The 14,541-nt window shown below is 36.2% G+C and overlaps 1 protein-coding gene across 7 annotated transcripts in view; it reads left to right on the top strand.

Annotated features, from left to right (window-relative positions):
* Positions 1 to 14,541, top strand: part of NCOA6 (nuclear receptor coactivator 6) — an 87,841-nt gene that overhangs the window by 22,329 nt on the left and 50,971 nt on the right. For all 7 annotated transcript variants that reach the window (XM_077769292.1, XM_077769293.1, XM_077769299.1 and 4 more), the window contains exons 2-3: positions 5,724 to 5,828; positions 12,151 to 12,432. In XM_077769292.1, coding sequence (XP_077625418.1) covers positions 12,198 to 12,432 — 235 coding nt within the window. In that variant the 5' untranslated portion in view covers positions 5,724 to 5,828; positions 12,151 to 12,197. The remainder of the gene's footprint in view (positions 1 to 5,723; positions 5,829 to 12,150; positions 12,433 to 14,541) is intronic.

The raw sequence follows: 14,541 nt of genomic DNA on the forward strand, positions 1-14,541 counted from the left end.
CCAGTACTACACAGTTTTAATTACTGAGGCATTATGTTTTGATATCTGGTAGGACTTGTCCCTTTCACTACTCTTACTTTTCAGAGGATTTTTTTTTACTCTTTTTGTTTCCATATGAACTATAAAGTTAGCTTTTCCATTTTATTTTATTTTTTTGTTTTTATTTATTTCTGAGAGAGAGATACCATGAGCAGTGTAGGGTCAGCGAGAGAGGGAGACACAGGATCTGAAACAGGCTCCAGGCTCTGAGCTAGCTGTCAGCACAAAGCCCGACGGGGCTCAAACCTACGGACCGTGAGATCATGACCTGAGCCGAAGTCAGACGCTTAACCAACTGAGCCACCCAGGCGCCCCAGCTTTTCCATTTTTAAAAAGAAGTTAGAATTTTTTTAATGTTTTATTTTTCTTTAAATGTTTATTATTGAGACAGGGAGAAACAGAGCATGAATGGGGGCGGGGGGGAGGCAGAGAGAGAGGGGGAGACACAGAATCTGAAGCAGACTCCAGGCTCTGATAGAGCCTTACACAAGGCTCAAACCCCCAAACCGCGAGATTAAGACCTGAGCCGAAGTCACTCACTTAACTAACTGAACCACCCAGGCACCCCAAGAAGTTAGAATTTTTTAATGAGATTGTTAGAGTCTAAATTAGGGGAGAATTGTTGTCTTTTTTCCTTTCTTTCTTTCTTTTTTTGAGAGAGAGAGAGCATGAGCTGAGGAGGCGCACAGAGAGAGAGGGAGAGAGAGAATCTAAAACAGGCTTCACACTCAGCATTGAAACCGATATGGGGTTTGATCTCACAATCAGGAGATCCTGACCTGAGCTGAAATTAAGAGTCAGACGTTTAACGGACTGAGCCACCCAGGCACCCTGTGAGTCTTTTGTTCAAGTCTTTTTTGTATTTGGATCCTTCATTAGTGTTTTAAAATTTTCATCATGTAGCTCTACATTTTCTTTTTGTTCAGTCCTAAATATTTTATCTTTTTTGTTGCTGTTATAAATTAGATTTTCCCCCACATATTGATGATTAATTGCCTGTGTAATAAAGCTGTTGTTTTCTGTATATTTTGTACCATTCTACTTTGCTGGATCTTCCTTTTTAATGTTTTCTTGGTTGACTTTCCAAGGTGTGCGAGAATACAATTATATCATCTGCTGATAGTGATAGTTTTACATTCTTCTTTCCAGTTTTTTACTATTATTAGTCTTGTTTAATATCACTGACTTTATATACCTCTGGTACAGTGTTTAATAATTCGTAATAGATATCTGCCTTCTTCCCAATTTTTCCCCATTAAGTAAGCTGCTGATTTTAGGGCTAGCAAGATATATTTTGTCATGTTAAGGAAATTTTTGTATATTCATATTTGATTTTTTTTGAGAAGTGTTAAATTTTGTGAAATGACTTTTAATATCTATGGAGATGATCATATGGCTCCTTCCCTTAGTTTCCTCCTAATGAGCCTTGCTTGTATTCCTAGGCCAAACTCCACTTAATTATGATGCATTCTTCTTCATCTAATGTACTGTTGTATTCTGTTTAAAGTTTGACTTAGAATCTTGCATCAACATAAGAGAGATTGCTCTATAGCTTTCTGCCTGCAGTGTGTATTAGCTTTTGATATTCTTGCTACATTTGCTTCATAAAAAGATTTGGGATGTTTACTTTCTTTTTGTATGTACTAGAATAGTTTCAGATCATTAGAATTATCTGCTCTCAAAAGAGTTAATGTTTCCATTAAATCTGTGTGTGGTGCTTTTGGGGGGCATTATCATATTTATATAGAGAGTGAGCAAAAAGCTTGAACAAAATAATCTCTATGGTCCTTTTAATTTCCTTTGTTTCTGTGGCTATTTTCTTCATATTTCTTATTTTCTATATTTGGACCTTCCCTTTACTAGATTAACTAGTGGCTTAACTATTTTATTGATTTTTCTCCCAGTGTACCAATTTTTGGGTTTATTTATTAGTTCTGTTTTTCTGGGGTTTTTTTGGTTTTGTTTTTAGAGAGAATGGAAGCAGGATAAGGTCAGAGTGAGAGAGAGAAGCTGAAGCAGGCTCCACACCGAGCACAGAGCCCACCGTGGGGCTGGATCTCATGACCATGAGATCATGATCTGAGCAGAAATCAAGAGTCAAATGCTTAACCAAGTGAACCATCCAGGCGCCCCTGTTTTTCTTTCTTTTTTTTTTTATTCTTAATGTCTCCTTTTATCTGTATTAATTCCTTCATTTTGATTCCTTTCAGTTCACCTTACTGGTTTTTCCTGACTTTTTGAGTCAGACATTTAATTCCTTCCTTTTCTTTTCTTTTTTTTTTTTTTTAACCTTTTTTCTTCCTTTCTTCCTTTCTTTCGTTTTTTTTTTTTCTTTTTCCTGATGTAGGTATTTATGGCTGTAAATTCTCTTTTTTACTAGTTTGGCTGTATTCTTTAGGTTCTAATATGTAGCATTTTCTTTATTTTAGCATTCTCTAGAAATTTTGCAGTATTGATTTCTTTTTTAACCCAAGTCCAAGGATTTTCTTGTTATTTTAAGGCGAAAAGGCCTTTGTTTCCTGATTTTATTTTAAATGTACAATTTCAGTACATTGTCACTATTATTCTACTGTTACTTTTCAGATTTATAGAATTTTTTTTAAATTCCAGTTTAGAGTGTTATATTTGTTTCAAGTGTACAGTGTAGTGGTTCAACAATTCCATGTATTACTCAGTGTTCATCAGGGTAAGTGTCCATTCACTATAGAGATTTTCTTTATTGCCTTTTTTAAAAATGTATATATTTTTAAGAGAGAGAGACAAAGAATCCCCAGCGGGTTTGCCACTGTCAGCGCAGACCCTGGCACGGGGCTCAAACCCACAGACCAAACTGTGAGATCATGACCTGAGCCAAAATCAAGAGTTGCACGCTTAACCAGTTGAGCCACCCAGGCACCCCTCTTTATGGCCTTTCTTAAGGTCATTTTTTGTTAATGTTCCATGGAGATTTGAAAAAAACAGCTTTGTCTTAAATTTAAAAATAATTAACCATAAAAAACCTAGGAATAAACCTAACCAAAGAGGTGAAAAATCTATCACTGAAAACTACATAAAGGTTATGAAAGAAATTGAAGAAGACACAAAAAAATGGAAAAATATTCCATGCTCCTGGATAGGAAGAACAAATATTGTTAAAATGTCAATACTACCCAAAGCAATCTACATATTCAATGCAATACTTATCAAAATAACACTAGCATTCTTCACAGAGCTAGAACAAACAATCCTAAAATTTGTATGGAACCAGAAAAGACCCTGAATAGCCACAGCAGTGTTGAAAAAGAAAACCAAAGGAGGAAGCATCACAATCCTGGACTTCAAGCTGTACTATAAAGCTGTAATCATCAAGATAGTATGGTACTGGCACAAAAACAGACACTCAGATCAATGGAACAGAATGGAGAACCCAGAAGTGGACCCACAAACGTATGGCCAACTAGTCTTTGACAAAGCAGGCAAGAATATCCAGTGGAATAAAGACAGTCTCTTCAGCAAGTGGTGCTGGGAAAACTGGACAGCAAAATGCAGAGAAATGAACCTCAACCACTTTCTTACACCATATACAAAAATAAATTCAAAATGGATGAAAGACCTAAATGTAAGACAGGAAGCCATCAAAATCCTCGAGGAAAAAGTAGGCAAAAACCTCTTTGACCTTGGACACAGCATCTTCTTACTTGACATGTCTCCAGAGGCAAGGTAAACAAAAGTAAAAATGAACTATTGGGACCTCATCAAAATAAAAAGCTTCTGCACAGCAAAGGAAACAATCAGCAAAACTAAAAGACAACCAGTGGAATGGGAGAAGATATTTGCAAACGACATATCAGATAAAGGGTTAGTATCCAAAATCTATAAAGAACTTATCAAACTCAACACCCAAAAACAAATAATCCAGCAAAGAAATGGGCAAAATAGACACTTTGCCAACTGACACATGAAAAAATGCTCAACATTACTCATCTCATCATTAGGGAAATACAAATCAAAACCACAATGAGATACCACCCCACATCTGTCAGAATGGCTAACATTAACAACTCAGGCAACAACAGATGTTGGTGAGGATGTGGAGAAAGAGGATCTCTTTTGCACTGCTGGTGGGATGCAAACTGGTGTGTCCACTCTAGAAAACAGTATGGAGGTTCCTCAAAAAATTAAAAATAGAACTATGACCCAGCAATTGCACTACTAGGTATTTATCCAAGGGATACAGGTATGCTGTTTTGAAGGCACACATGCACCCCAATGTTTATAGCAGTGCTATCAACAAGAGCCAAAGTCTGGAAACAGCCCAAATGTTGATCGACAGATGAATGGATCAAGAAGATGTGGTATATATATACAATGGAGTATTACTTGGCAATCAAAAAGAATGAAATCTTGCCATTTACAACTCTGTGGATGGAACTAGAGGGTATTATGCTAAGCGAAATTAGTCAGAGAAAGACAAATATCATATGACTTCACTCATATGAGGACTTTAAGATACAGAACAGATGAACATAAAGGAAGGAGGCAAAAATAATATAAAAACAGGGAGGAGGACAAAACATAAGAGACTCTTAAATATGAAGAAACAGAGGGTTGTGGGAGGGGGGATGGGCTAAATGGGTAAGGGGCATTAAGGAATCTACTCTTGAAATCATTGTTGCACTATATGCTAACTTGGATGTATATTAAAAAAATAAATTTAAAAAAATTGAGCATAGTTTTTTTCTCTAATAATTATTAATACCTAGTATATATATCCATTTAAAATTTGAAATTATAAAATCAATATTTGGCAATAATATAAAACCATGACAGCCAAGTTAAAGACATTATAGACTGATACTATCTTATTAAAGGGGGAATTTTTTTCCAAAGCATGCCAAAATTATGTGCTTTCCATACAGAATTTCTCTGTGTACCATAAAGAATACTTAGAAAAACTGAAAATAAAATGAAGAATGAAAAATTGCATATGAAATAGGAAAAAAGCTTAAATCTTTTACTTTATGAAGTTTATTATTTAAAAAAATTTTTTTAGTGTTTATTCATTTTTGAGAGAGAGAGAACAGGTGGGAGAGAGTCAGAGAGAAAGGGAGACACAGAATCTGAAGCAGCCTCCAGGTTCTGAGCTGTTGCACAGAGCCCGACGTGGGGCTTGAACCCACAAACAGTGAGATCATGACCCGAGCTGAAGTTGGGTGCTTAACTGAGCCACCCGGGTGTCCCATATACTTTATGACGTTTAAAATGAATTTTGAAATTATGTTAGAACAAGCAGGTCTTATATTTAGTGTGTGTACAAAATATTTTGGTTTTGGCACCAAGTATCTACAAACAGTGTGGCATGATGATGTTAATTCATTTTAATTTGACAGATTTAAAAATGGAGGCAAAGGGAGAAGGTCTCTAAGGTTTAGAGTCCCAGTTTCATATTCCTAAGTGAAGGTAGTATATGTCCCAGAGTTTGCTTCTATACTCTTTGAAATGCTTGTTGAATAGTGGTTTAATCTCAGAAAAAAGATGCTCTTTGTAAACTTAATGAAAACTCTATTTTAACATTCTTTAAAGATGGCTAAGTCAACTTGGTAACTTGTGATATTTTCATTGGCTTCTGTTATAAAGATGTTACCTTTGTAATTTCTGATTTCTGTATGACACCATAACTTTTTCTTTCTCTCTTTTTCTTTTAGAATTTTTACTTGGCTGCTGCCTTTTGAAATACAAGCCCTAAAAATGCCAGCTTGTTTGGACTTAGAAGATGACCTAGATAAATGATAAAAAACAAAGACATTTTGGTGAGTGAAATCTTTTCTGAAAGAGTGGTTAAGGCTCAACTTAATTCCAGGCAATGGAATGACTCTACCAAAGTTACATAGCAAATTAAAAAATGTTTCCTTTATCATCTAGCATTTTGTCAAAGAAGAAGATGGTCCTTCAGTCAGTTATAGAAGGCATCAGCATATTTAATGAAGACCTTGATCTATCTTCTTCTTAGAGAGTCCACACACCTCCTAGGAGGTACATCATAACATTTAAATGCATTTCGAATATCTAGTCTATTCCAGCACTATACCAAACGCAGCATAGTTCACTCACACCTAACATTGTACTAGTCATGTGAGTTGTAGAAGTTGAAAATTGGTGACTGGGCCTTATGCAGCTACAGTATGTTTCATTTGGTCTACAGGGTATTTTCCAAAAATGTAAAGCTATTTTAAAATCTGGAGGTTTCAGTAAATATATTGATTTTAGTCTTTTCTTGAAGTTCAGAACATCTGCCCAACTCCTCCCATCCTTCTAAAAAGAAAGTAATAAGCTGGAGCAGAGTATAGTAGCTGCTTAGCATAGATGGGTATGTGAGTTTCTTGTTGCCCAAATCATTGATACAGTGTGTGTAAATACACTTAATATCCAGTGCTCTCTTTATTTTATCTGCCTAGCCCCTATGAGTATGTGAGTTTGTGATTTCTGATGCAGATCATAGTGTCTTGTCTTTTGTTCAAATGGCAGCCAAGCTCATGTTCTGAATAACCTATGACAGTCTATCCATTATTCAGCTACCTGCACCACTCCTTTCTGTTCATATGCAAATGTAAATTGGTGCATATCAGCTGGGTATATGTATAATATGTATGATGTATAAATATACAGCTTATATGTATAAACTGTGGAGTTTTGCCTTGGAGCAGCACTATGTTGCTGGTATGCTTGCTTGCTTCTTCCTTTTTTTTAACTTTTTATTATGAACAATTTCAAACATTTTATAAAACTATATTATAAACAAAAGTATAATGAGCATCTGTATACCCATCACCTATATTTAACCATTATTAATATTTTGCCATATTTGCTTAATCTATTTTATCCTCAATTATTTTATTATTATTTTTTTAAATGTTTATTTATATTTGAGAGACAGAGCATGAGTGAAGGAGGAGCAGAGAGAGGTAGACACAGAATCTGAAGCAAGCTCCAGGCTCTGAGCTGTCAGCACAGAGCCCAACGTGGGGCTCAAACTCACTAACCGTGAGATCATGACCTGAGCCGAAGTCGGACCTTAACTGACTGAGCCACCTGGCACCCCTTCCCTCAATTATTTTAAAGTAAATTATAAGCATCCTGCTGTTTCACCCCTGAATGTTTCAGTATGCATCTCTTAAACAGTAAGAACATTGCCCTGTATAACCATAATGCCAGTTATCACACCTAACAAAATTAGTGATAGTTTGCTAATTATCCTAAAAATGTGCTTTACATCTTTTTTCCAAACCAAGACCTAACAAAGGACCGTACACTGCATTTGATTTTTAAAAACTCTTTTAAAAGCCCTTTTATTTTTTTCTTAAATAGTTTATTGTCAAGCTGGTTTCCATATAACACCCAGGGCTCATCCCCACAAGTGCCCTCCTCCATGCACATCTCCCCCCCCCCCCCCCGCCCCCCTNTTCTGGCCTGCCAAGTTTCAGTAGATAGGTCTGTCACCACTCTGATAGGTTTCCCTTTGTATGTTAGGGCCCTTTTCTCCCTAGCTGCTTTCAAAATTCTCTCTTTGTCCTTATATTTTGCCAGTTTCACTATGATATGTTGTGCAGAAGATCGATTCAAGTTATGTCTGAGGGGAGTTCTCTTTGCCTCTTGGATTTCAGTGTCTATATCCTTCCCCAGGTTGGGGAAGTTCTCTGCTATAATTTGTTCAAGGACTCCTTCAGCACCTTTCCCTCTCTCTTCCTCTTCTGGAATTCCTATGATATGGATATTGTTCCATTTGATTGTATCACTGAGCTCTTGAACTCTCCTTTCGTGTTTTTGGATCAGTTTATCTTTCTCTCAACTTCTTCTTTTTCTATAATTGTGTCTTCTAAATCACTTATTCTCCTCTCTGCCTCTTCAGTCTGTGCATTGACGCTTCCATTTTATTAAGTATCTCATTTATAGCATTTTTTAATTCATCACAACTATTTTAAGCTCCATAGTCTTAGTAGCAGTAGTTTCTCTGATGTCTTCCATGCCTTTTTCAAGCCCAGTGATTAATTTTATGACTATTGTTCTAAATCCTTGTTCATTTATGTTACTTATATCTATTTTGAGCAGTTCTTTAGCTCTTTAGTCATTTTTTACTGGAATTTCTTTTGGAGGAGAGTTCTTCTGTTTCATCATTTTGGTTAGCTTTCTATCTCTTGTTAATTTTAAAAGTTTGTTATGCACTCTGCCCCTGTGGGTGCTGCTGTATTAAAGAGGGCTCTTTGACTGTCCAAGGCCTGTCCGTTCAGGAAGTGTCTTTGAATGGTGTCTCCTGGTTTCTCTTGTTGAGACTTTGGTTATTTTATTTCCCTACTCATAGTGGTATTTGGGACTCTCCACCATGTGTACTTTGGCTTGTTTCTTGAGGTAGCTGCACTTATGAGGTTGCCTTCCCAGTGTACTCTGTCTCTTTCTCTTCCCAAACTCCTGTGGCTCAGTGTCCTATGGCTTCAGGCCTTCTCTGTTGAGAGATGGGTGCAAGTGAAATGCAAGGAGCTCCCTACATTCTTCCATCTTGCCTCCCACCCTTTAAAAGCCCTTTTAATGTAGAATAGTTTCACCCATCCTTTCTTCCTTCATAGCCACTGGCTTACTGAAGAGGCCAAGCCAGTTATGCTGTAGAAATCCTACACTCTAGACTTGTCTGAGTGTTTCCTCATGATGTTAAGTTACACCTCTATCTCCTGTATAAAGACAACTTATATTCAGATTAAACATTTTTGGCAAGAATATTTCATAGGTAATACTTTGTGATTATACTGTACATAATTTCTGGTTTTTGTCCTGTTAGTGATGCTTAGTTTGGTCATTTTGTTTAGGTTGTGACAGCCAGAGCCTTCCACTGTGAAGTTAGTTTTCCTTTTGCCAAGTAGCAAATCTCTGGGATGATACTTTGACATCATGTGAATATCCAGTTGTCTGTCAATTTTTTATATAATGTTTATCCTTATTAATGATCCTTTTCTGAATTATTTTACCAGGGATCACAAAATTGTGATTTTTCTAATGCTATCATTCTTTTTACATTTAAGTTGGCATTCTCTTAAAAAAGAGCTTTTCTTCATCAACTGGAGCTATTCAGGTTATCCTGAAATATTGCCCTGAAATGATTTAGTTTGGAAATCTATTTCCAAAAGTAGAATAAATATGCTTGCTTTTTAAATTCTTCTGGATGTCACATTTATTCTTAGGTTCTTTATAAAAGATCAAAGGAGTCCCAATTAGAAGTGAAACCAACAGATAATCTGGAAGTTTATTATGTAGCAAGTGAGCAAATTAACTGGTAGTTAATCTTTACAAACCCAGAGAGATAGAGCATGTTCTCTTCTGATGACCGTAAAAGAACAAGTGAGTCTCAAGCTGGTTGGCTGTAATGTTTTCTCTCTCCAAAAGCAGTCACTGAACTGCATTTCACTCAAAACTTATTTAATTACTTTGATTTTAAATCCTTTGTTAAAGACTAGATTTTAAGTGGACATTATGTCAATAAAGCTTCTTTAAAAAGTTTCTGGAGGGAAGGCCAGCAATTTTTTATACTGATTTTAATTTCTTCATTTTTTAAGCACCTGTGTAGTGCCATAGTACTTTTAAACCAGTAATTCCTGATTTTGGATTAGCTGATTTGTTGTGTCTGCCAGGAGATGGTTTTCCAAATCCAGATTTGCCAACCTTCATGACATGACCAGTGACCCCTTTAGAAGATAGATTTTTAGTTGATCTCCTTTCCAGTTAAAGATTTCTTTTGGAAAACATTTCTTAAATTTTAAATTCTTTTCTTGTAGTTGTTCCAACTATGGAGTAAATACCTCTAGTATTTCACACAGTCTCAGCAATCAGTCTTTTTCCTGATGAATAACAGCTTTTAAGCCCTAAAGTCCTTTTCAGTCTTGTTAATTTACCTCTAACGTTCTTTAAAATCTGTAATGAGTAGATGGCAGTTGACTAAAGGCAGTGGTATTTATAAGGGATTTTCTGAATGCTGCTGTTTCTTAACCACCAAGTCACACTACTCCTTTGTAACAGTCACAGTACTAGAAAAGGATATAATTGCCAGACTGTAAGGTGCTTTGCTCAAATATAAGTTTTTTTGTTTTGTTTTTTTTCATGTTTACTTACAGCAGAGGAATTTTTCCCCATAAGATTGCTTAAATTGGTTAAGTCTTTGTACTTGAAGTTTAATTGACTGTTTAAAAACGAAAAAAAAAAAAGTTAAGCAGTTTTTAAAAGTTGATACATCTTTTTCCATTTTTACTGGTGATATAACCAATTACAGCATATTTAGCTTTGAATGTCCCTAATGACTTGTAGCATATTTAGAAAATAGGAAAAGAAAATTTACCAGGGATATTACCAACCTAGCACAATCACTGTTTGCATTTTAGCGGGTTTATTCTCAGCCCTTTTTTCTTATCCATTTTTTAAAAAACACATAGTTGTAATTATATAAGGAATGTTTTTAAATTAGAAGAGTTGTGTGAGGTTCTTATGTTTCTGTGTCATTCTGGCTTAACACAGAGCTAAAAAATTAATGTTCACTCACTTTTGGGTTAAAAATGTGATCTTCAGTCCCAAAGCTAATGGAGAGAATGGCCACATGGTGTGATCTCTTCATAAACAACATAACTGAAAATAGCAGATACTGTGACTTTTCTAGATCTAAAAGTTGAAAAGTAATTTATTTCTGTCCTGGACACAGTTCTTTCTTTCTATGAACGTGTGTTAACTACTTATCTTTCTTTCCTAAAAGTATTAAAAAATTTTTTTGTTTTTTTATTTTAATTTTTTTAAAATTTATTTTTGATAGAGACAAATCATGATCAGGGGAGGGGCAAAGAGAGAGGGAGACACAGCATCTGAAACAGGCTCCAGGCTCTGAACTGTCAGCACAGAGCCCGATGTGGGACTCGAACCCACGAACTGTGAGATCATGACCTGAGCCAAAGTCAGATGCTCAACCACCTGAGCCACCAAGGCGCCTCTGTTTTTTGTTTGTTTTGTTGTTGACTTATTTTTAGCCATACCACTATTAATAACCCTAAAGCTATTTTATTTTATTTTTTAAAGTTTATTTTTGAGAGAGAGAGAGTGCACACACACAAGCAGGGAAGAGGCATTTTTTTAAAGATTTTTTTATGTTTATTTACTTTTTTGTGTGTGTGTTTTTTATTTTTTTATTTATTTTTTTCGTTTTTATTTTTTTATGTATTTATTTTTTCTACAAATAGTTTATTGTCAAATTAGTTTCCACATAACACCCAGTGCTCATCCCCACAAGTGCCCTCCTCCATGCCCATCCCCTCCGACCCCCCCACATCCATCAGTCCTCAGTTTTTGTCAGCATTCAAGAGTCTCTCATGGTTTGCCTCTCTATGTTTATTTACTTTTGAGGGAAAGAGAGTTAGAGCACGAGCAGGGGAGGGGAGGAGAGAGAGGGAGACAGAATCAGAAGCAGGCTTCAGGCTCTGAACTGTCAGCACAGAGCCCAATGCTAGGCTCGAACTCACAAACCATGAGATCATGAGCTGAGCTGAAGTCGGATGCTCAACTCACTGAGCCACTCAGGTGCCCCCCCACCAAAGTTTTTTTAAAGGTCCTCAAGACTAGGATTTTAGATAGTCCTCCAGATGTTTTTAGTTGGGTCAAACTGTGCTTTGCAGGTTAGAGAAAGAGAATGGCTTTAGAAACCTTGGCTTATCTGAAAATTTTGTCAGAACAGGAATAAGGGGAGTATTGGGGAGCCTCTTGCTCTGTGGGGGTCAGTCAAACGTTTATATAAATTACTTTTCAAAATAGAACTTCTTTTATTTTCTTGTGATTGCTTGTTCCCTCCTCCCCATATTCTAGGTAGCCTGACATAATAGACATAAACATTATAATGTAATAAAAGGAATTTTATTTAAAACTGGTCAATTTTTATTTCAAGTATTTTTAAGAACTAATTATTATAGAATATCTTAGTGTATCCTCTCTGTAATTTCTCAATTGTTATAGTGTGCTTTCTTAATTACTTGACAAAATACAGTTTTTACAGACAAATAGATTATACATTGTTGATTATACATTGTAATGCCCTTTTTGTATCTTCTTTTTTCAAAGGTTTTCTTATTCTCCATTTGGCACATGCTACTGGAATAATATTCACCATGGTTTTGGATGACCTTCCAAACTTAGAAGACATCTATACTTCCTTGTGTTCATCATCAGTAGAAGACTCAGAGATGGATTTTGATTCTGGACTAGAAGATGATGACACAAAAAGTGATAGTGTTTTGGAGGATTCCACAATCTTTGTGGCCTTCAAAGGAAATATAGGTGATAAAGACTTCAAATGGAAATTGGACACAATATTGGAGAATGTGCCCAATTTGTTACACATGGGTAATTTTGCTTTAATTATTTTTTTTCTTCTTGCTACTCATTTTTTTTGAGGGAGAGAGTGTGAGCAAATGCCAGTGGGGCAAGGGCAGAGAGAGAGAGAGAAAGAGAATCTTAAGCAGGCTCAGTGTAGGGCTCAATCTCAAGATTGTAAGATCATGACCTAAGCCAAAATCAAGAGTCAGAAGCCTAATCTACTGAGCTACCCCAGTGCCCTTCTTCTTGTTATTCTTTTTAAAAAGTGTTTGCTTGTCTGTGATTGAGTTTTACAAAGTAGAAGTTTGCCCTACTGGATTGAAAGGCTGATTTTAAGGGCAGAATTGGAATTTTAGAATTTTTTTTAATGAGGTATAGTAGACATATAACATATTAGTTTCAGGTGTACCTGAATTTGTGTAATTTGTGTAATTTGTGAAATGATCCACCTACCACACTCTAGTTAACATCTGTCACCATATGTAGCTACAGTTTTGTGGTGATGAGAACTTTTTTTTTAATGTTTTTATTTATTTTTGAGAGAGCGGAAACAGGGGAGGGGCAGAGAGAGAAGGGGACAGAGGATCTGAAGCAGGCTCTGCACTAACAGTAGAGAGCCCAGTGAGGGTCTTGAACTCACGAACCATGAGTTCATGACCTGAGCCTGTCAGATGCTTAACTGACTGAGCCACCCATATGCCCTTGTGATGAGATCGTACAGCATTTGTCTTCCTCTACTTATTTCACTTTAGTATAATGCCCTCAAGGTCTATCCGTGTTTGTTGTAAATGGCAAGATTCTTATTTATGGCTGAATAACACTTCATTTTCTATATATATTTTGTTCATTCATATGTCTATGGATACTTAGGTTGTTTCCATGCCGTTGTTATAAGTAACGCTGCAGTGAACGTGGGGATGCAGATATCTTTTTGAGTTAGTGTTTTTGTTTTCACATAAACACTCAGAATAGCTAGATCATATGGTAGTTTTATTTTTAATTTTTGAGGAGTCTCTATGTTTTCTGCAGTAGCTCCATCAGTTTGTATTCTCACAGTGCACAAGCATTCCTCTTTCTCTACGTCCTCGCCAACACTTATTATTTTTTTGTTTTGTTAATAATAGCCAGCAGGCTTCAAGCTGTCAGCACAAGAGTTCAATGCAGGGCTCAAACTCATGAACTGTGAGATCATGACCTTAGCTAAAGTCGGACGCTTAACTGACTGAGCCACCCAGGCACCCTAGTAATAGCCATTCTGACAGGTGTGAGGTGATAATCTCATTGTAGTTTTGATTTGAAATTCCCCTAATGATTAGTGATGTTGAGCACCTTTTATGTACCTATTGCCCATCTGTACATCTTTGGAAAAAAGTCTATTCACATCTTCTGCCCATTTTTTAATTGGGATTGTTTGGATTTTTATAATCAAGTTGTATGAATTTTTTATATATTTTAGATATTAAGTGCTTATCACATTCAGTATGTTGCCTTTTCATTTTGTCGGTGGTTTCCTTTGCTGTGCAGAAGCTTTTTAGTTTGATATAGTCCCACGTGTTTGTTTTTGTTGCCTTTGCTTTTTGTGTCACATTAAAAAAAAAATCATTGCCAAGACCATCTATGTTTTCTTCTAGGAGTTTTACATCAAGTCTTTAATCCATTTTGAGTTAACTTTTATGTATGGTGTAAGATAGTAATCCAATTTCATTCCTTTGCATATGGCTGTCTAGTTTTCCCAGCATCATTTATTGAAGAGACTGTCCTTTCTCCATTGTGTATTCTTGGCTCCTTTGTTGTAAATTAATTGACCATATACGTGTCGGTTTATTTCTGATCTCTCTGTTCTGTTCCATTGATCTCTGTGTTTGTTTTTATGCCAATACCATACTGTTATGATTATTATAGCTTTGTAATATAGCTTGAAGTCAGAGAGCTAGAAATTTTTTAAATGTTTGTTTATTTTTGAAAGAAAGAGTGTGTGCATGTGAGCAGGAGAGGGGCAGAGAGAGAAGGAGAGAGAGAATCCCAAGCTGACAGCAGAGAGCTCCAATGTGGAGCGGGCAGAGAGAGGGAGACACAGAATCCGAAGCAGGCTCCAGGCTCTGAGCTGTCAACACAATGCCCAGTGTGGGTTCGAAC

Source organism: Crocuta crocuta, unplaced genomic scaffold (genome assembly GCF_008692635.1).
Source record: "Crocuta crocuta isolate KB4526 unplaced genomic scaffold, BGI_CrCroc_1.0 scaffold445, whole genome shotgun sequence".
Taxonomy (NCBI): Eukaryota; Metazoa; Chordata; class Mammalia; order Carnivora; family Hyaenidae; genus Crocuta; species Crocuta crocuta.